This window comes from Neoarius graeffei, chromosome 24, assembly GCF_027579695.1.
Source record: "Neoarius graeffei isolate fNeoGra1 chromosome 24, fNeoGra1.pri, whole genome shotgun sequence".
Lineage (NCBI taxonomy): Eukaryota > Metazoa > Chordata > Actinopteri > Siluriformes > Ariidae > Neoarius > Neoarius graeffei.
The window spans coordinates 45,194,760-45,214,662 of NC_083592.1; the positions used below are offsets into that span (position 1 = coordinate 45,194,760).

The 19,903-nt window shown below is 41.0% G+C and overlaps 1 protein-coding gene across 1 annotated transcript in view; it reads left to right on the top strand.

The window, feature by feature from the left end:
• The window catches only part of abca2 (ATP-binding cassette, sub-family A (ABC1), member 2), a 187,968-nt gene that overhangs the window by 121,560 nt on the left and 46,505 nt on the right, over window positions 1-19,903 (top strand). The window contains exons 24-33 of the mRNA XM_060907364.1: window positions 592-771; window positions 2,940-3,115; window positions 3,232-3,352; window positions 5,394-5,675; window positions 7,708-7,926; window positions 9,755-9,857; window positions 10,832-11,157; window positions 15,065-15,278; window positions 15,472-15,577; window positions 15,667-15,778. Coding sequence (XP_060763347.1) covers window positions 592-771; window positions 2,940-3,115; window positions 3,232-3,352; window positions 5,394-5,675; window positions 7,708-7,926; window positions 9,755-9,857; window positions 10,832-11,157; window positions 15,065-15,278; window positions 15,472-15,577; window positions 15,667-15,778 — 1,839 coding nt within the window. The remainder of the gene's footprint in view (window positions 1-591; window positions 772-2,939; window positions 3,116-3,231; window positions 3,353-5,393; window positions 5,676-7,707; window positions 7,927-9,754; window positions 9,858-10,831; window positions 11,158-15,064; window positions 15,279-15,471; window positions 15,578-15,666; window positions 15,779-19,903) is intronic.

The following is a 19,903-nucleotide window of genomic DNA, read 5'->3' on the forward strand; positions in this document are numbered from 1 at the left end:
GATTGAATCACTTTGTGTTTATTCAGGTTGAATGTATGAATCAGGAGTCAAAGACAGCCAATAATGTGGGGGGAGGGGTGGGAGTCATTTAGCTAATGGGGCGTCGTGGCTCAGGTGGATAAGGTGCCACACCATAAATCCGGGGACCCGGGTTCGATTCCAACCCGAGGTCATTTCCCGATCCCTCCCCATCTCTCTCTCCTGCTCATTTCCTATCTCTACACTGTCCTATCCAATAAAGGTGAAAAAAGCCCAAAAAATATCTTTAAAAAAAAAAAAAAAGCATTGCTATTGGTGAAAATTTGTCATAATTTTCATTATTGTTCAAAACTGATTCAATAAAGATTTCTTTTGTGGGAAATAACAAAAGGTTTATCTCGGAGACGCGAAATGTACCCCGAATTCTATAATGATCCATAGACAAACCGCTGACACTGGAGACTCCTTCCAGAAATTCTAAATAAACGTCTCAGGGAAAACGTTAAATATTAAGAATGACACAATCTTTTTTTTTTAAATCTGTTTATCTTATTTTTAGAATCAAGAATTAAATGGGTTTATTTAACTGAGTGTGTGTGTATGGATGAACAGGCCGGACCATCCTCCTCTCCACGCACCACATGGATGAGGCTGACCTTCTAGGTGATCGCATCGCCATCATCTCCCACGGGAAGCTCAAGTGCTGTGGCTCACCTCTCTTCCTCAAGAGCACCTACGGAGATGGATATAAGCTCACCCTCGTGAAGAAGCAAAGTGACTCCAATCCTGCAGGTGAGGATTGTGTGTGAGCTGTGTTTCTCCAGCTGTCTGTTGCTTTGATACACATCTAATGTGTTTTTATAGATTTTCTTTTCTTCTTATGGTATACAATATTTTTTCCCTCATCTTCTTTTTATTTTTTGTTATTTATTTCAATTCAAGCCATCATCATTTTCTTCTATCTATCTATCTATCTATCTATCTATCTATCTATCTATCTATCTATCTATCTATCTATCTATCTATCTATCTATCTAACTGCCTATCTATCTATCTATCTATCTATCTATCTATCTATCTATCTATCTATCTATCTATCTATCTATCTATCTATCTATCTATCTATCTATCTAACTGCCTATCTATCTATCTATCTATCTATCTATCTATCTATCTATCTATCTATCTATCTATCTATCTATCTATCTATCTATCTAACTGCCTATCTATCTATCTATCTATCTATCTATCTATCTATCTATCTATCTATCTATCTATCTATCTATCTATCTATCTATCTATCTATCTAACTGCCTATCTATCTATCTATCTATCTATCTATCTATCTATCTATCTATCTATCTATCTATCTATCTATCTATCTATCTAACTGCCTGTCTGTCTATCTATCTATCTATCTATCTATCTATCTATCTATCTATCTATCTATCTATCTAAATTGAAAACCAAGTGCATATAAACAGACATGGCACTTATTTCACACAGAAGGCACGAATGCAAAGGTTGAGCGATTAAAGAGAAAGAAAAAGAATGGAAAAAAGGTAAATAGAACAGGGACTTGGCTCAAATGAAATTAAAAACAGACAGTAAAGAGAATAAATGAAGGGCTGTCTTATCTTTTGCATATTGTCGAGATTTGTACGAGATCTTAAATTCCTTCAGCCAACGAACCATACACGGAGCATTTATAGCATTTATCTACATTTGTGAAGGAAAAATTTCCAAACAAAATGAAAATATTTAAAATAAAAGTCAAATTCTCTCCATCGCAGAAGCCAAATTGAATTGCTTTCCAAGTTAAAGGGTGTTGTGTCAGTCCTCTTGGATTGGAACCAGCTCCACCACTCAATCCAAAAGGACTGCACTGGTTTACAAAAGAAAAACAAATGTTCCAAATTTTCTGCATCATTTTCACAAAATGCACAATTGTTCGCTTCGACATTAAATTTATGGTGTACACTACCGTTCAAAAGTTTGGGGTCACCCAGACAATTTTGTGTTTTCCATGAAAAGTCACACTTTTATTTACCACCATAAGTTGTAAAATGAATAGAAAATATAGTCAAGACATTTTTCTGGCCATTTTGAGCATTTAATCGACCCCACAAATGTGATGCTCCAGAAACTCAATCTGCTCAAAGGAAGGTCAGTTTTATAGCTTCTCTAAAGAGCTCAACTGTTTTCAGCTGTGCTAACATGATTGTACAAGGGTTTTCTAATCATCCATTAGCCTTCTGAGGCAATGAGCAAACACATTGTACCATTAGAACACTGGAGTGAGAGTTGCTGGAAATGGGCCTCTATACACCTATGGAGATATTGCACCAAAAACCAGACATTTGCAGCTAGAATAGTCATTTACCACATTAGCAATGTATAGAGTGGATTTCTGATTAGTTTAAAGTGATCTTCATTGAAAAGAACAGTGCTTTTCTTTCAAAAATAAGGACATTTCAAAGTGACCCCAAACTTTTGAACGGTAGTGTACAATAAGTTGGCAGCTTATTCGCTGATCTTACTAAATAGTGTATACTTGCATATGTTAGTAAGTTTTAAATTTCAGGCTCTATCTGTATCTGTTATGGGAAATTCAGGAATAAAAAGCTCTGGTCTAAAAAATACACAAAATATTATTTGAAACATTTAAAGTTCATGAAATAAAGCTGTACGGTGTCCTTGGAATTTGTTTCGAAGGCTACATATGATGAAAAACTCTCTTTTTCGGTGCTTGTGCACAGATATTTGGGTATCTGAAATGCCTACCAACCTACAAACTCTGAAATAAGACGACCCAGTCGGTTTCTTTTGGGCTGCTATTTCAGAAGTGTATAAGACGTTTATTAAACTTGTGCTTTGCTTACTCAATTAGGAAATAAGTCAGTGTATATTCCTGGATGTTTCTTTCTTTCAGCGTAAAATCTGTGTTTGTTTGTTCGCAGATCAGTCGAGTATGCCCCCGTCGTCGTCCCTGTCCCTGTGCTCAGAGACCAGAGTGACTCAGTTTATCCGACAGTATGTAGCCTCCTGCCTGCTCGTGTCCGACTCCAACACCGAGCTGTCCTACATCCTGCCATCTGAGGCTGTCAGGAAGGGCTGCTTCGAGAGGCTGTTTCAGGTAAACACAGACACTAGTCATTTCAAAAAGGGGCTCTTAAAAACCATTAGTTTGAAAGTTGGACCCTTGCGTATATGAACAGTACTCCGAATTAACATTGCGTGTCCTTCTGCCAGGCTCTGGAGCAAAGTTTAGACAGTCTGGCTCTCACCAGCTTTGGAGTGATGGACACCACGTTGGAAGAAGTCTTTCTAAAAGTGTCCGAGGAAGATCTGTCACTTGAGAACAGTGACGCAGGTGAGAGAGGGGATGGAAAGATGTTAGACGCTAGCTACTTTAATAGGAACACTCATACACATGCACGCTTGTGCAGATCTCTGATCGGGTAATCATGTGACACTAGTGCAGTACATAAAAGCATGCAGATACAGGCCAAGAGCTTCAGGTGATGTTCATATCAAATATCAAAATGTGGAACAAATAATGTGATGTGATTTCAGTGACTGACCATGACATGGTTGTTGGTATCAAATGGGTTGGTTTGAGTATTTTAGAAACTGTTGATCTTCAGGGCACAGCAGTCGATCACAGAGTTGATACAGAATGGTGCAAAAAAACAAAAAATATCCAGTGAGCAGCATTCTGCAGGTGGAAACGAATTGTTCATGAGAGAGGTCAGAGAAGAATAGACAGATTGGTTTGAGCTACCAGGAAGGCGAAGGTAACTCTAATGGGGCTTTTCCACTACCAACGCGGCTGAGTTGAGCTGAGTCGAGCTGAGTGGGGCTGTTGGAGTTGCATTTCGACTACAACCGCGCTGAACCGTGCTGGCTGGAAGTGGGTGGACACATTGGGTGGAGTTAGCGAAAGTGGGTGGACATCACGTGATGTCATTAGGTGGCGCAAACAGTGACATCAGTGACCTTTTAAGCGGTAGTCTCACGACCCGGATAGTAAACAATAAACATGGAGGACATGGAGTCGTTAGTGTTGCTGGTCTTGGTGCTGTGGCTTGTTGTCACTGACAACGCCAACAGATACTGGCAAGAGCGTATAGATGAGGCGAGGCGCATAAGGCTTCAGAAAGTCGTAATTCTTCTTCTTCCGGGTTTACGGTGTTTACAGATCCCAGCGTGCTCGCGGGGCGTGTGTGGGCATGTGAGGACACTCCTCCTCACCAATCAGTGCACAGGGGAGTGTCTCCTCACGCCCCTAGCCCCACTCGGCTCGGTTGGGCTCACTTCAGCCCCACTCCAAAACCGTGTGAGTTTTGGGTGCTGAGTAAGGCTGAAGCGAGCTTAGTCATGCTGCTCTGAGGTAGTCGAAACGCGAGCCGTGTTGGGCTGAAGTGAGCTGAAGTGAGCTGAAAAAGGGTAGTGGAAAAGGCCCATAACAAGACCGTCAGTGACGGCGTAGCTCACTCCGGCCCTGTCTAGTCCAGAAGGAACGATCTAAAGTGGGCCACCTTGGGCAATAAATGTTGCAAGCTATATACACTATATACAAGCTATATATATAGGAGCTATATCCACCCTAGGAATACCAACCTATTCGCCAGAAAGAATCCAAAACGGCGAGGAACTGACCGAGAAGACGTGATTTTTGTTGAACTGCTCATTAAAGCTTAATTAGTCCACTATTAACTTCATTAATAATTGTAATTAAGGAAATCTGGGTAGAAGTTATATGCACTCTAGGTACCCGTACGTTCATGCCAGAAAGAATCAAAATCGGTGAAGAATTGAGGGAGAAGAAGCGATTTGTGTGGAAACTGCTTGTTAGGGATTGATTAATTACTCCATATCTTCATTATTAATTACAATTATGCAAATTTGGGTAGAAGCTATATGCACCCCAGACAGACCTACCGTCCTGCCAAAAAGAATAAAAATCGGTGAAGAATTGAGAGAGAAGAAGCGACTTTCGTGAAATACGGACGACGCTGGATGGACGATGACGGACAACTCATGATGGCATAAGTTCATCACCTATTGGCCGGATGAGATAATAATCACTCTTTACTATCGTGCTGAGCAGAAAAGCATCTCTGAATGCACAGCATGTCCAACCTTGACGTCGATGGGCTACAATAGCAGATAACCACACCAGGTTTCAATCCTGTCAACCAAGATCAGGAATCTAGGGCTATGGTAGGCACAGGGCCACCTAAACTACAGCTTAGGATTGAAAAAAGACCAGACAACATTTTATATAGCTGGAAACCAAAAAACATAATTGTATTTTGTTTCTCAGTGAAGTCTGTAAGCTGTATGTTTATTTGCCCTGCTTTCTAACACAAGATTCACTCTTTTTATCTCTTTCTTTCTTTCTCTTATAGATATGAAGAGCTCCCCGGGAGGGGCGTCGGTGGGGAAGCCTTCTTCGCTTTTGGCAGCGCAGCAGTGCGATGGAGCGTCGCTCGGTACCGTGACCCGGCCTGAAGTGGAGATGTGCAACATGGTGATGAACTCAAGGCTGAGCTCCAGTCAGGCCTCGCTGCACTCAAATTCCTCTGTGGGCTCAGTGAGAGGTGATGAAGGAGGACCGTACTCTGACTTCTATGGCGAATACTACCCACTCTTTAATAATCCCCAGGATCTGGACTCAGCCAGCCTGAGAGGTGGGTATATTCTTATAATAATATGAGAGTAATTTTTTTTTTTGCTGGTTTACAGTATGCAAAAAGAGCCAATGTGGCTAAGGGCCTAAATAATATAACAGAGTCCCTGTAGGTAAAATATGCAGTGTGAGGATTTGGGGAATTGTCGAGGTTGGGGGTAAAGGAGGTGAGAATACACTTTGGATTGGACAAAGGCCATTTGCAGGGCATCATGCACACACACATTCACACACTCATTCACAGCTCGGGGAAATTTGATGTAGCCAATCCACCTCTCGGGATGTTTTTGAGAGGTGGGAAGAAAAAGAAGAATTTGGAAGAAACCCATACAAATATCCATTTTCTCTTTATCTCCCGCTGGCTGAAAGGCCCGAAGGGGGATTATGTTGTGGCGATTTCCGTCCGTCCATCCGTCTGTCCATCCCGGGAAGGGTGCTCACCTTCTGAAATCAACTCCTCTCTCAATTTTTGGAGAAATTTCACAAAACTTGGCAGGATTCTTTGTTATATGTCTGTAATACACATATTGCAATTTCGTTAAATTGGGTCACATTTTACCAGAGTTACAGCCCTTGATTAACAAAATTATACTTTGACAATTTCATGAAGGTGTGTTTTCCTTCTAAAATCAACTCCTCTCAAAATTTTTGGAGGAATTTCACAAAACTTGGCAGGGTTCTTTGTTATATGTCGGTAATACGTGTATTGCAATTTCGTTAAATTCAGTCACATTTTACCAGAGTTACAGCCCTTGATTAACAAAATTATACTTTGACAATTTCATGAAGGTGTGTTTTCCTTCTGAAATCAACTCCTCTCACAATTTTTGGAGAAATTTCACCAAACTTGGCAGGATTCTTTGTTATATGTCTGTAATACACATATTGCAATTTCGTTAAATTGGGTCACATTTTACCAGAGTTACAGCCCTTGATTAACAAAATTATACTTTGACAATTTCATGAGGGTGTGTTTTCCTTCTGAAATCAACTCCTCTCACAATTTTTGGAGAAATTTCACAAAACTTGGCAGGGTTCTTTGTTATATGTCGGTAATACGTATATTGCAATTTCGTTAAATTCGGTCACATTTTACCAGAGTTGTGGCCCTTGATTAACAACCTTGTACTTTCACAGTTTCATGAAGGTGTGCTCACCTTCTGACATCAACTCCTCTTACAATTTTTGGACGAATTTCTCAAAGCTTGGCAAAAGGCCTTGTTATATGACGGTAATATGTAGATTGCGATTTAATTTCCTTTGTGAAAATTTTCCCAGAGTTTTGACCCTTGATTAAATAACTCGTACTTTGACAATTTCATGAGGGTGTACGTTCTTCTGAAATCAACTCCTCTCACAATTTGTGGAGGAATTTCACCAAACTTGGCAAGGATTTTTGTTATATGTCGCTAACACGCATATTGTAATTTTGTTAAATTGGGTCACATTTTACCAAAGTTACAGCCCTTGATTAACAAAATTATACTTTGACAATTTCATGAGTGTGTGTTTTCCTTCTGAAATCAACTCCTTTCACAATTTGTGGAGGAATTTCACCAAACTTGGTAAAAGACATTGTTGTATGTTTGTAGTACGCATAGTGTAATTTCATTAAATTCAGTCGCATTTTACCAGAGTTACGGCGTAGTTGCCAGTGGGTGATATTGTGCTGTCAGAGCACTCTTGTACATTGCTTAGGATTCACTCCATTTTATGTCCAAGAAGTAATTTGTAAAAGGTTTCAGTGTCGGGGTGTTTTAATGCTCAGCATGCCTGCGCTTGTTGGCTGCAGCCTGTTGAAGTTAATCATGTTGGATATTAGAAATTCTCAGTTATCATATTCATACGGTATCTTCATTCTTTCGTTCTGGATTTAACATTTACACTGCTGGTTAGTTCACCAAAACATTACACACTGTTTCCATTTAGATAGAGTTCCATTGGTTAAAATACAGCGCTCTGACAGATCATGAATAATTTATACATGTCATGGGTGCATTGATGGCGACTTTAATTTTTGGTCTTTTGTCCAGACGAGGAGGATCCGAGCTCCTCTGAGCCGCATGTGCTGGAGGGCCAGGGGAGCTTTAAGCTGGAGGGCTGGTGGCTGCGATTTCGCCAATTCCACGGCCTCATTGTCAAGAGGTTCCACTGTGCCAAGAGGAACACCAAGGTCTTGTTCTCGCAGATCCTACTGCCTGCCTTCTTCGTTTGTGTGGCGATGACTGTCGCTCTCTCTGTGCCTGAGATAGGTAAGACTGAGCAGGATGGCGTTGCGTGCAGCTGCAGTGCACTCGCATGGACATTTAGTGTCTTTATCTTTATGGAAATGATGGAAACCAACTTAATATTTTTGAATATTGATTGAGATTGTTGAAGTCATAGAATAGAGCATATTAAAGATTGACACTTGGCATGAATTTATATATAAAAAACTATTTAACAGTTATTCCACGAAATCGGATCATACATGAGCTGATAGCCGATGAGGCGTGTAGCACCGAGTTGGCTATAAGCCATGGATGACGAGATTGAGTGGAATAACTGTTTTATTCTATCCACATTCACTGGATTTTGGGAAACAGAGCATTTTTATTGTTATTTTTTGCAAATTCGATTAATAAAAACTTTATACAAAACGTCAGACAAAATCATTTCCGCTTAAAATGTAAACAAACCGGCGAAATGACACGAGCAATTTGTAAAAAATGCTATAATAATAATTCTTAAAAAATAAAAAAGATATGTTCTTACCATCAAATACTTTTATTCAGTGCTTTAAGTGGAAAAAAAAAGTGCCAGTACTCCCCATATTCACCTGTTGGCATATGAGTCGGGCAGCTACATATCTTACACCCAAACTTTTTGTCTTTACAAATAACCCAGTCGTTCTGTGAGCAAAAATACTGTACTTGATCCTTTGACCAACAGGTTATTGTTAACATCGCAGTTGGCTGGAGCATCGGTAGCAACAAGCGTTGCTATAGCAACAGGCTCTTCGCTGTTAGCAGACGCGCTAGTGTTAACTTGCCGCTCCCCACCTGCATTTTCTGCCACGGTAGAATTTGACTGTCGAAGAGCCGCGTCATCATCCGACTCCGTTTCGACTCTCATTCTCTTTGTGCCCTTTTGTAGCCATGCCAACATTACTGTCCTGTTTTTGTTTCTTTGTTTTTCCCGTTTGTTGTTTCTGACTTCTCCGCGAACAAGCGAGTGAGCGTCACGTAGTCCCGCGAGCGTCGAGAGAGGCGAGCGTTGCATAGTGCGCCCTGCGTAATGTCATTTAAATGTCATAATGAATTGCCAAGACACACTCTGATATGGAGAGGACAGGGACAGGAAAGGGTACTATGAGCTTGTGAGAAGTCCCGGTACGCCATAAAAAGTCCCGGTACGCCAGGGGTTAAAATCTAGAAGTGGCGGTACTAAGTACTGGTGCAAACTGGCTCACTTAAAGCACTGCTTTCATTCCATACTATTTTGTTGCTTTTTTTTTCATTTTTTGGGGTTTTGTTTTCGAGTAGAGTTTTTATTTCGTTCTCGGTTAGTTCAATGTCAGGGCGCAGGGGAGAGTGGGTGCATTGCAAACTGGAAACCAGATCCAAATCGAAAGACTGAAGACATAGTCAAGGCCGGGCAAAGGTCGATCGATGTGCAGACGGAATATCAAAGGACAGGTGAGAAGTCAAGATCGGGTATAAACATAAGTAAAGTCAAAGTCACCGGAAGTCAGGCACAATAACTAGAAAGCTCGGTATGATCAGGCACGAGGACACAGAGCAATACTTCGCACTGAGGTGAGTGCTGAGCTTAAACAGAGCGATGATTGATTACTGAGATGATGGGGAACAGGTGTGCTCGTAATACTCAGGAAAGGTGCGGCGATGTGGCGCTTGGGAAATGTAGTCTGGAGCGGCCATGTTTGGATGCCGCTCTGAACTTAGACTTTCGGCACTATTAGTGACACTCATAGTATATGAGCTGATAGCCTAGTAGTAGAGCAGCCAATCAGAGTATACGATTGCTCCTATCCAGTGAATATGGATAGAAAAAAAGATGGACTGTCTTTTGTCTCTGCAGGTGATCTGCCTCCCCTCATCCTGTCACCGTCTCAGTATCATAACTACACCCAGCCCCGAGGAAACTTCATCCCCTTCGCTAATGAGGACCGGCTGCAGTACAGGTGTGACTCAGGACCATAAACAAGCATCGTAAACAATTTATCCAATTATCCATTTTACTCAGTGAGAATCATAAATGTTAGAATTGATATTATTTTATTACAGGATTATGATACGTTTTATAATTCACCTAAAATGGCTGTAAAGTGATGAAAATGATTATACAGATGATTGATGCTACTTTGACATCCCTACTCTCATTTCCAGCAGTGTGTCAGGTTGTTAAAATTGTCCGGCAACTACTTTATGGGACGAGACATGCCTGAAAAAATTGTAACTTTAGACATAACTGTATTTAAAGTGGAACTGAAGTCATTTTTAAACTTGCTTTATTTCTTAATTAACGTGTTATTCGATTGCGTTTTCGGTTTTAGTAACCTTATATCGTGACTCGTATTGGCAACTAATTGCAATTAAATATTATACTTATCGGCCTATTCGGTTTTTAGCCATGTTGAATTTAGTTCGTTTGGTCCACGGCAGCCGTCGCTTATCCGTGCGATCTTCACGAGACTTGTGCGAGACTTCGAAATGTGAAGTGTCAGCCAGGTGTCAGTGCCGCCATTTTGAAAACTGTTTTCCAAATGAAATATTGCACAAAAATGAGTTTAAATGACGATTACTGCCTACTTCTTTCAAACTTTCCTGATTGCTATCAAAACAAACAAAACTTCCGGCTTGCGTCAGCATTCGAAAGAGGGCGCGCGCGTCTTTTGACAACATTGGCAGATGTTGGTCACTTTGATTTCCGCTGTATGTTTTACTTCCGTCCTACGATGTCTCGCACAGGTCTCAGCGAATCTCGTTTACGGCCATTGCTTTGACATACGGACTGATTTGTCCTGTGCTTGTTGGTTTATTCTGTGCTTGCTTAATAGTAACAGGGAGTATCACACTTTTTTTTTTTTCAATTCAACTGACAGAAAAATTGGCAGACATTCTCTTTATAATGATTTGTCCTGTTTTGCTGTTACAGGAGCAAGCTGTCCCCGGACGCAGGCCCTCAAAAGATTATCAATACATTGCGTTTGCCGTCAGGTGTGGGTGCAACCTGTGTGCTCAAAACCCCCTTTAATAGTACCCTGGACCAGCTGGCGCAGAGCCTCAACCCCTATGCTAACAATGCCAAAACACTGGCTGCACGCTACTTTGACCCCATGTGCCTGGATTCGTTCACCCAGGGTGTGCCTCTGTCTAACTTCGTCCCACCTCCACCCTCGCCTGCACCCTCTGATTACCCAGAGCCACGCTTTGATGATGCTCTGTGGAACTACACGGCAGCTCCACCCACCACTGCCCACGGTGAGGCTCAGTTAAAGACACTCTGGAGGCTGATCAAGCACTTGAGTTCATTTTTGGCTCCAATATATATACACACACACAGTACTGTGCAAAAGTCTTAGGCACCCTATTGTTGTTTTTTCATGCAAATTTTGCTATAGATTTCTATTTTACGACTTCTACATTATCGAGTCAGTCCAAAAACATTTTGGAGTTCCAAATGTTCGTAATTTTCCAGCACAAAATTAAACGTTACAGGAAAAAAAAAGTTTGTATCCGAGCAGCATATTCCATAAGAGAGCACTTTTCAGATTAAAAAGAAAACATAATGAAGGCTGCTGGGTTTTGGTGCGAAATGAAGACGCGAGTGCGACAGTCAAAGTGTCCAGAAGAACTGTGGCTGGTTCTGTAAGATGCTCAGTAAAACCTACAGCTCATTTCCTTATAAAACTGCGCTCACTGTACCTAAGACTACTATTATTATTATTTTTTAAAGCAAAGGGTCGTCTCACACCAAATATTGACTTTGTTTCATTTATTATGGCTTACTGATTACTGTTTATAGTATTTTTTTTAATGTAGAAACATTTCATTTCATTATTTTCAAGCCATTCTTTATCTTCAGTATTTCTTTACATGTCCCTAAGACTTTTACACACTACTGTTTATAAATATATAAAATAATGAGCTTAATATTTGAAGAGTTTCATGTCCATGTGTTCATAAAATAAATCTGTCCTGAGGGGTCACATGGACATCTTAACAATTAAAAAAGGTTGTGATAAGTTTGATAAAGCTGCAGTTTAATTAAAAAAAAACAAAACAATTAATTATATATTTTCTTTCTCAAAATGCAGGTGATCAGCTAAATCAGATTTGTTCTGATGTTCAGTTTCGTCCATAACTCTGTGTCATACAGTGTTAGAAATCATATAAGCAAAACTGTGAGATTGTTTAGCAACAGAACATGATGTAAGATGAGGGCATTTGGGGAAGCCATGGCCTAAATGTTCGAGAAACAGAATCTTTTGGGACCAAAAGGTTGCCAGTTCGATTCCCTGGACTACCAGGAATGACTGAAGTGCCTTTGAGCAAGGCACCTAACCCCCAACGGCTCCCTGGGCACTGCAGCAAAGCTGCCCACTGCTCTGAGTGTGTGTGCTCGCATCTCCAGATGGGGCCATCCTTAAAAAAAAATCCGTTTCCTGTCCACCGGGTGAGCAAAAAAATTTTCAGTCGGGAGGGAGGGAATTTTTTTTTTAATATATATATGCATGGATAAGAAATTTCAATGCTGTGTTTGCTTTTTCTTTCAGTACTTTTTTATTACAAAAGCAGACACATTTAATAAAATATGACGGTTTAATCAACTGAAACTTGTACAAAAACTTTAAGTTAGCATTTTAAATGCTGACTGCAACATTTGCAAAACTTTTACAAAGGTACTTAAAATGTCCGACACATGGACTTTTTGTAGTTCTAAATCGAGCGTTAGGCCTAGTTCGGACGAAATTACACTATTAAAATGATTACTGAATGATTTGTTTTTCTGAATCTTTACTATTTTGTTGTTCGCTAGAATACCATTTTGCGATTTCACACTTAAGCAAATGTTTGAAAACTCCGGATCTCCTTCCTTCATGGTGGCTGCCATTTTTTTGTGCCGCACGGCGCATGTGCAGAGCTGATTCAATTCTATATTCTGCGCGGAATGCAGGGCTTTCCGCAAGCGCCGGCTGCTGGCCATACAGCCGACTACACAATTAAGTCCAGCCGGCTACTTTAATGACTATTATTTTTGTAGCCCACAGGCTCTAAATATTAATTTTCGATTTTAATAAAATTAAATGTTTATCTAACGGACTGACAATAATGTCAAACTGAACCGCACTCATTTAAGTTGTGATTCGCGCTGTTTGTACTGATAATAACCACAAATTCCCCGCCGACTTCGTTGATCAAGGGAGAGTAACTCATCCGCGGCCCCGACATGCGGTGTGTGTATGCGCGCGCACTCGGCGGAGGCAGTAGTGTGTCGGGGCTGTCGGAGGGAACAGAAGCAGAGATAACGCTTATTTTGTCTCCGGTAAACCAGTCTTCTCTCGTTCAATTACGTGCTGGCATCAAAAGACACCGTTGGTTGTAAATGAAACCAAACTGAGTGGTTGGAGTGTATTTTCATACACAAATGGAGAAATGTTGGCTGAGTGTTTAATTGTGTAGCCGCCACTGCAGACCGTTGTCGTTGTTAATTCATAGCATGCTCAGCTGCGTGAATGTGTCATGCACCGAAAAGAAGAGATTTACAAGCCAGGAACGCCTCATGATGCAATACGCAAGAAAAGAAAGAAGATTTACTGCCATTTTACTTTGTATTTGAGTAAAGTGAATAAATAAATGGTCTGTGGAAAATACATTTAATCCTGGGAACTGCGTGCACAGGAGTTTTTGTGTTTACTCCCCCCCACCCCCCCCACCCCGGCTGGCTACTTATTTGTCATGGCTGGCTAGTACAGGGTATGAGCCTTAGTGGAAAGCTCTGGGAATGTGTAAATGTCAAGTTCAATTTTAGATTTACGAACCCGAAAAAAATGTCGAAAAACCGGCATTAAAAAAAAATTTCAACTGCACAAACGGCACTCACCCGGCCGGTGGACTGGAAACAGAACATTTTTTAATAATGGCCTGGGTTAAATGCAGAGAAATAGTTTCGCTGTGCTTTAGTGTACATGCGATTTTTAAAGCCTTAAAAATCAGAACGTCAAGGACGTAGTAGGTCATCTGGCCTGCCACCAAAACAACCCTGACTATCAAAACATCAAACAGAACTGAAATGTGACAATGTGAGAGAGGATCAACCTCCACGACAAATTGCTTACAACAGGAAAATCAACAAAGGACTAAATTTTGTTCCTTAACGGAAGATCGACCCAGAACATCCATCAGAACTTAATTCGCATGATAAAGGAGAGATGAGATACAATTCTAGTTAGAAGAAAATTAGTTAAGTCGACCTAATTACTAATTTGTTCGCAAAAAAATGACAATACACTGACCAAGTGTTGTGCAGAAGATCTAGTTCTTTCAAACAAAACAATCAGAACTGAAATCCATTGAGAACTGAGGGAGGAGATACCAAACGAGCAAGTTTTGTTCCTCGAGGGAAGATCTACCCAAAACATCGATCAGAACTGGAATCGTCGTATGAGAAATGAGAGAGGAGATACAATTCTAATGAGAAGTCCCAAAATTCGTTACGTTGCCTAATTAGCAGTTCGTTAGCAAAAATTTGACAATACAATGACCAAGTTTTGTACAGAAGGACTAGTTCTTTCAAACGAAACAATCAGAACTGAAATCCATTGAGAACTGAGGGAGGGAGGAGACACGATTTAACTGTAAATAACCACAGTTGTAAACAAATTGTTTATAACAGGAAAATCTAAAAAACAAACGACCAAGGTTTGTCCTCATGGGAAGATCTACCAAAACATCGATCAGAACTGGAATCTGATGAGAGAGGAGATACAATTGTAGTGACAGGACTGGAAAATGAATTAATTTGGCCTAATTACTAACTCGTTAGCAAAAAAATTGACACAGCAATGACCAAGTTTTGTGCGGAGTGATGAGTTCTTTCAAACAAAACGCGTAACGTAAATCCGTGGAGAACTGATGGAGGAGATACGATTTAACTGAATTGTGGACGATGGACGGATAATGGACGCTACACCATGGCAGCAGCTCGTCGGTCTTATGGACAGATGAGCTAATAAACGTGTAGCATTTTATCTTGGCTAACTGAGTGCATTTGGGGTAGTTGTGTAAACTTCATTTTTTTTACCAGCTCAGTGTCTATCAATATCTGAATTGCCTGTATGGATGATCTGACTGCTTGTAGTAAGTAGTGTGTGTGTTGATTTTACAGAGATGGTGACGTCTCCTCCTCCACTGCCATTGTCTATTCGCGAGCCGGTGCGCTGCATCTGCTCCATGCAGGGAACAGGCTTCTCGTGCCCCAGCGGCGTCGGCGGGCGACCGCCGCTCACAAAAGTGGTCACGGGAGACATTCTGGTGGACATCACAGGCCGCAATGTATCCGAGTACCTTCTCTACACTTCCGACCGCATGAGACTGCACAGGTGAAGAGCATAATCAGCTACAATACAGCTTTCTTGTGCTGTGTTGCATAATACATTTAACTTTAATACTTTCATTTGGGTCACAATGCATCGATATATATATATATTTTTTTTTTTGTCTAAATGTGAAATGTGATCAATTTTTCTATCATGTTCTGGACAGTTGTGTTACAAAACCAGACTGTTTTCTCAGGTATGGAGGCATCACTGTTGGAAACATCCAGAAATCAGTCCCAGCGTCCTTTGGGAGAAAGATGTCACTCATGGCGCGTAAGATAGCAGTGCGGCGATCGGCTCAGGTGAGCCAGCGTGCATTTCTGATAAAGGTTCCTGAAATGTCATGTTTGGTATGATCAGCAGGATTTCTGCACTCTCCCTGTCTCTGCAGGTACTTTACAACAATAAAGGCTACCACAGCATGCCTACATACCTGAATGTGCTGAACAATGCCATCCTGCGTGCTAACCTACCCCTTAGCAAGGGCAACCCTGCAGCTTACGGTAAGAACTCCAGTTTCCAGTGATGGCTTTAAAGGAACAGTCCACCGTACTTCCATAATGAAATATGCTCTTATCTGAATTGAGACGAGCTGCTCCGTACCTCTCCGAGCTTTGCGCGACCTCCCAGTCAGTCAGACGCAGTCAGACGCGCTGTCACTCCTGTTAGCAATGTAGCTAGGCTCAGCATGGCCAATGGTATTTTTTGGGGCTGTAGTTAGATGCGACCAAACTCTTCCGCGTTTTTCCTGTTTACATAGGTTTATATGACCAGTGATATGAAACAAGTTCAGTTACACAAATTGAAACGTAGCGATTTTCTATGCTATGGAAAGTCCGCACTATAATGACAGGCGTACTAACACCTTCTGCGCGCTTCGGCAGCGCATTGATATCTGAGCTCCGTATCAATGCGCTGCCGAAGCGCGCAGAAGGTGTTAGTACGCCTGTTATTATAGTGCGGACTTTCCATAGCATAGAAAATCGCTACGTTTCAATTTGTGTAACTGAACTTGTTTCATATCACTGGTCATATAAACCTATGTAAACAGGAAAAACGCGGAAAAGTTTGGTCGCATCTAACTACAGCCCCAAAAAATACCATTGGCCATACTGAGCCTAGCTACATTGCTAACAGGAGTGACAGCGCGTCTGACTGACTGGGAGGTCGCGCAAAGCTCGGCGAGGTACGGAGCAGCTCATCTCAATTCAGATAAGAGCATATTTCATTATGGAAGTACGGTGGACTGTTCCTTTAAATAGCTCCATGTGCCTGATAGAAAACCATTAGCATCTGATGTACAATAGCTTTTGTATACCAACACGTGATACCGTAACATCCTACAAATAACGAGTAAAACAGTGTCATCCTGGAGATGATATAGTCAAAAATGGACAAAAATACACTCACTGGCCACTTTAATAAAGAACTCGTTCTTGATTCTAACCCTTTGTCCGAAATCGCTCCCTACTCACTATATAGGGCACTACATAGTGGGGACGCCATTTTGTAGTGCTTTCTGAAACCTTAGTGAGGATTATTTACACCCTATATAGTGCACTCAAAGTATCCCACAATGCATCACGAAAAGTAGTGTACAACGATGGTCACTAACCAAAGCAATATATCCCATCATGCTTTGCGGTCGCGCTGAAAGAAATCAAATTAAAAGTCTCAAATTTGATTTAATAAAAGGCAGCGGCAAAGAAGAAAGTATTCAACTGAAAGATGCAGGTACTTTGTATTGATTAATGTGGGAAATACACTCAGTATTATGTATTTATCACAAAAATGCATGCATGCACTGCAAAAAACTGAGAACTGAATTTGAGGAGAAAATTCCTTACTACGGGCGGCATGGTGGTGTAGTGGTTAGCGTTGTCGCCTCACAGCAAGAAGGTCCGGGTTCGAGCCCCGTGGCCGACGAGGGCCTTTCTGTGTGGAGTTTGCATGTTCTCCCCGTGTCCGCGTGGGTTTCCTCCGGGTGCTCCGGTTTCCCCCACAGTCCAAAGAGATGCAGGTTAGGTTAACTGGTGACTCTAAATTGAGCGTAGGTGTGAATGTGAGTGTGAATGGTTGTCTGTGTCTATGTGTCAGCCCTGTGATGACCTGGCGAATTGTCCAGGGTGTACCCCGCCTTTCGCCCGTAGTCAGCTGGGATAGGCTCCAGCTTGCCTGCGACCCTGTAGAACAGGATAAAGCGGCTACAGATGATGAGATGAGATGAAATTCCTTACTACTAGTGAAATTATCTTGCTGCATGGACAGATCATTTTACTTGAAAAGACATCTTGGAATAAGTTGGTTACAATCTAGAACTAGTTTTAATGATCTCAGAATTGGTGTCTTGTATTCTTCTAATCGGAAATGCTAGCTAGTTTCAACTCTATTCAAGATATTCCAACTTGCTAAGATATCATTTTTTGTAGTGTAGAAGAATACAAGACACCAACTCTGGGATTATTAAAACTAGTTCTAGATTGTAACCAACTTATTCCAAGATGTCTTTTCAAGTAAAATGATCTGTCCATGCAGCAAGATAATTTCACTAGTAGTAAGGAATTTTCTCCTCAAATTCAATTTTCAGTTTTTTGCAGTGAGTATTTATTATTTTGAAAACCCACCAGCCGACTGATCCGGCACGTTTTAATTGTGCGACAGTAATGACGTAAATACCAGCGTGACGGACTAGTGTCCAAAAGTGTTTTTTTAAATTTTACCAATGAGCTCACTATATAGTCCTCTATATAGTAATTCCCTCTATAGGGAGTAGTGAACGAGTGAGCAATTTCGGACACAGTGTAAGATTCCTGTTCTTGGCTGGCAGGAGTGGAATTCAATGTGGTCTTCTGTTTGCTGTTGCATGCTGAGATGCTTTTCTGCTCACCATGGTTGTAAAGAGTTGCTATGAGTTACTATATCCTTCCTGGCAAAAAAGCTCAAACCAGTCTGGCCGTTTTCCTCTGACCTTTCTTATCAACAAGGCATTTGTTTCCACCCACAGAACTGTCCCTTACTCAATTCAGTGTTTTTTGTTTTTCGCACCATTCTGTGTTAGAGACTGTTGTGTGTGAAAACCCCAGGAAATCAGATCAGCAGTTTCTGAAATACTCAAACCAGTCCATCTGGCTCAAACCAACACCCATGCCACAGTGAAAGCAAGTCACACTTTGAGATCACAATTTTTCCCGTTCGGATGTTTGAACATTAACTGTATGATTTTATGCATTGTGCTGCTGTCAAGGGATTGGCTGAATAAATAACTACCTAAAACAGCAGGTGGATGAGTGTTCCTAATAAAGTGGCCAGTGAGTGTATATGAAAATGTATCTTGATGCATAATATAAAACCCCCCACAAAACAACGAAATATTAATATGTAAACTAGAAAAGCACTCGGAGAACGCAGACCTCCGCCAAGAATCCTTTAAAAAAATCCGGGATCCAGAAGGTGATCCGGATCACCGCCAAAATGTAATGGATTGTTACTTGTGCCCAGTCACACCTCTGGAAAAAATTTCAGAGCAATCCGTTCATAACTTTTTCCGTAATGTTGCTAACAGACAAACCAACAAACAAACCAACGCTACCGAAAACATAACCTCCTTGGCGGAGGTAAAAATAACACAGAATACTGCGGCCAACAACGTGTGGATCCAAAACGACCCTCCAGTTTACGATATTTAACTCTTTAGGGAAATTGATAGAGTCACTCGCTTGTGAAATGGATTAAGTATTTGGTCCACTATGTTTGGTGGAAGGTTCAACTTTAGTTTTGCCAAGACAGCCTTAATTCCAGCTCGCAGCATATTCACGCCTTCATTATGATCTGATTGTAAGAGTGCTTTGGTGGCAGGCTGTCATCAAAGAATGAAACACAGCCACTGAAAGTACATCAAGGTCTATCTCTGTGTGCAGCTTGTACTCATCTCATCCAAGCTCTGTCTTTCATTATACAGTTACATTACTGCTAACAAGTCCCTTGCTCTGCATTTCAAAGAAATACAGGCTCTCACTCTTCCCTTTCCATGGGATTGAACAGACAAGCCGCCTTCTCATTCCTGTTTCTGCCGTGACAGCGCAGCAAAGGAGCTTACTGTTTTCTTCTTAGTGGACTCTGTAGCCATGCCTGCTGCTTGCTTTCATCCCTGCTGCAATAGTGCAGTGTCAGAGAATGCCAGTAATTATTCTATCCACATTCACTGGATATGAGCAGTCGTGCTCTCTGATTGGCTACTCTACTACTAGGATATCAGCTCATATACCATGAGTAGAGAAAAACAAAATGGTGGAACCTTTTGCTGAACCAACCGAGGACGAAATAAAAACTCTACTTGAAAACAAAACCCCAAAAATTATCAAGTATTTAGAAGAAACAGAAATAGTGAAAAGAATATATATATATATATATATATATATATATATATATATATATATATATATATATATATATCAGTGGCTGCTGGTAGTCTTTCAAACAAGGGAGGCTGGTCGGTTACGATATTTCCAGATTTTAAAAGAAAAAACACATCAATTTTGCCCATACTCTTGCCTCTGATCTGGCTGATTGTTGGCAGGGTCACAAACTGTGAAATAACAGGTTCTTTTGGCCCATTAGCCTACTGTCCA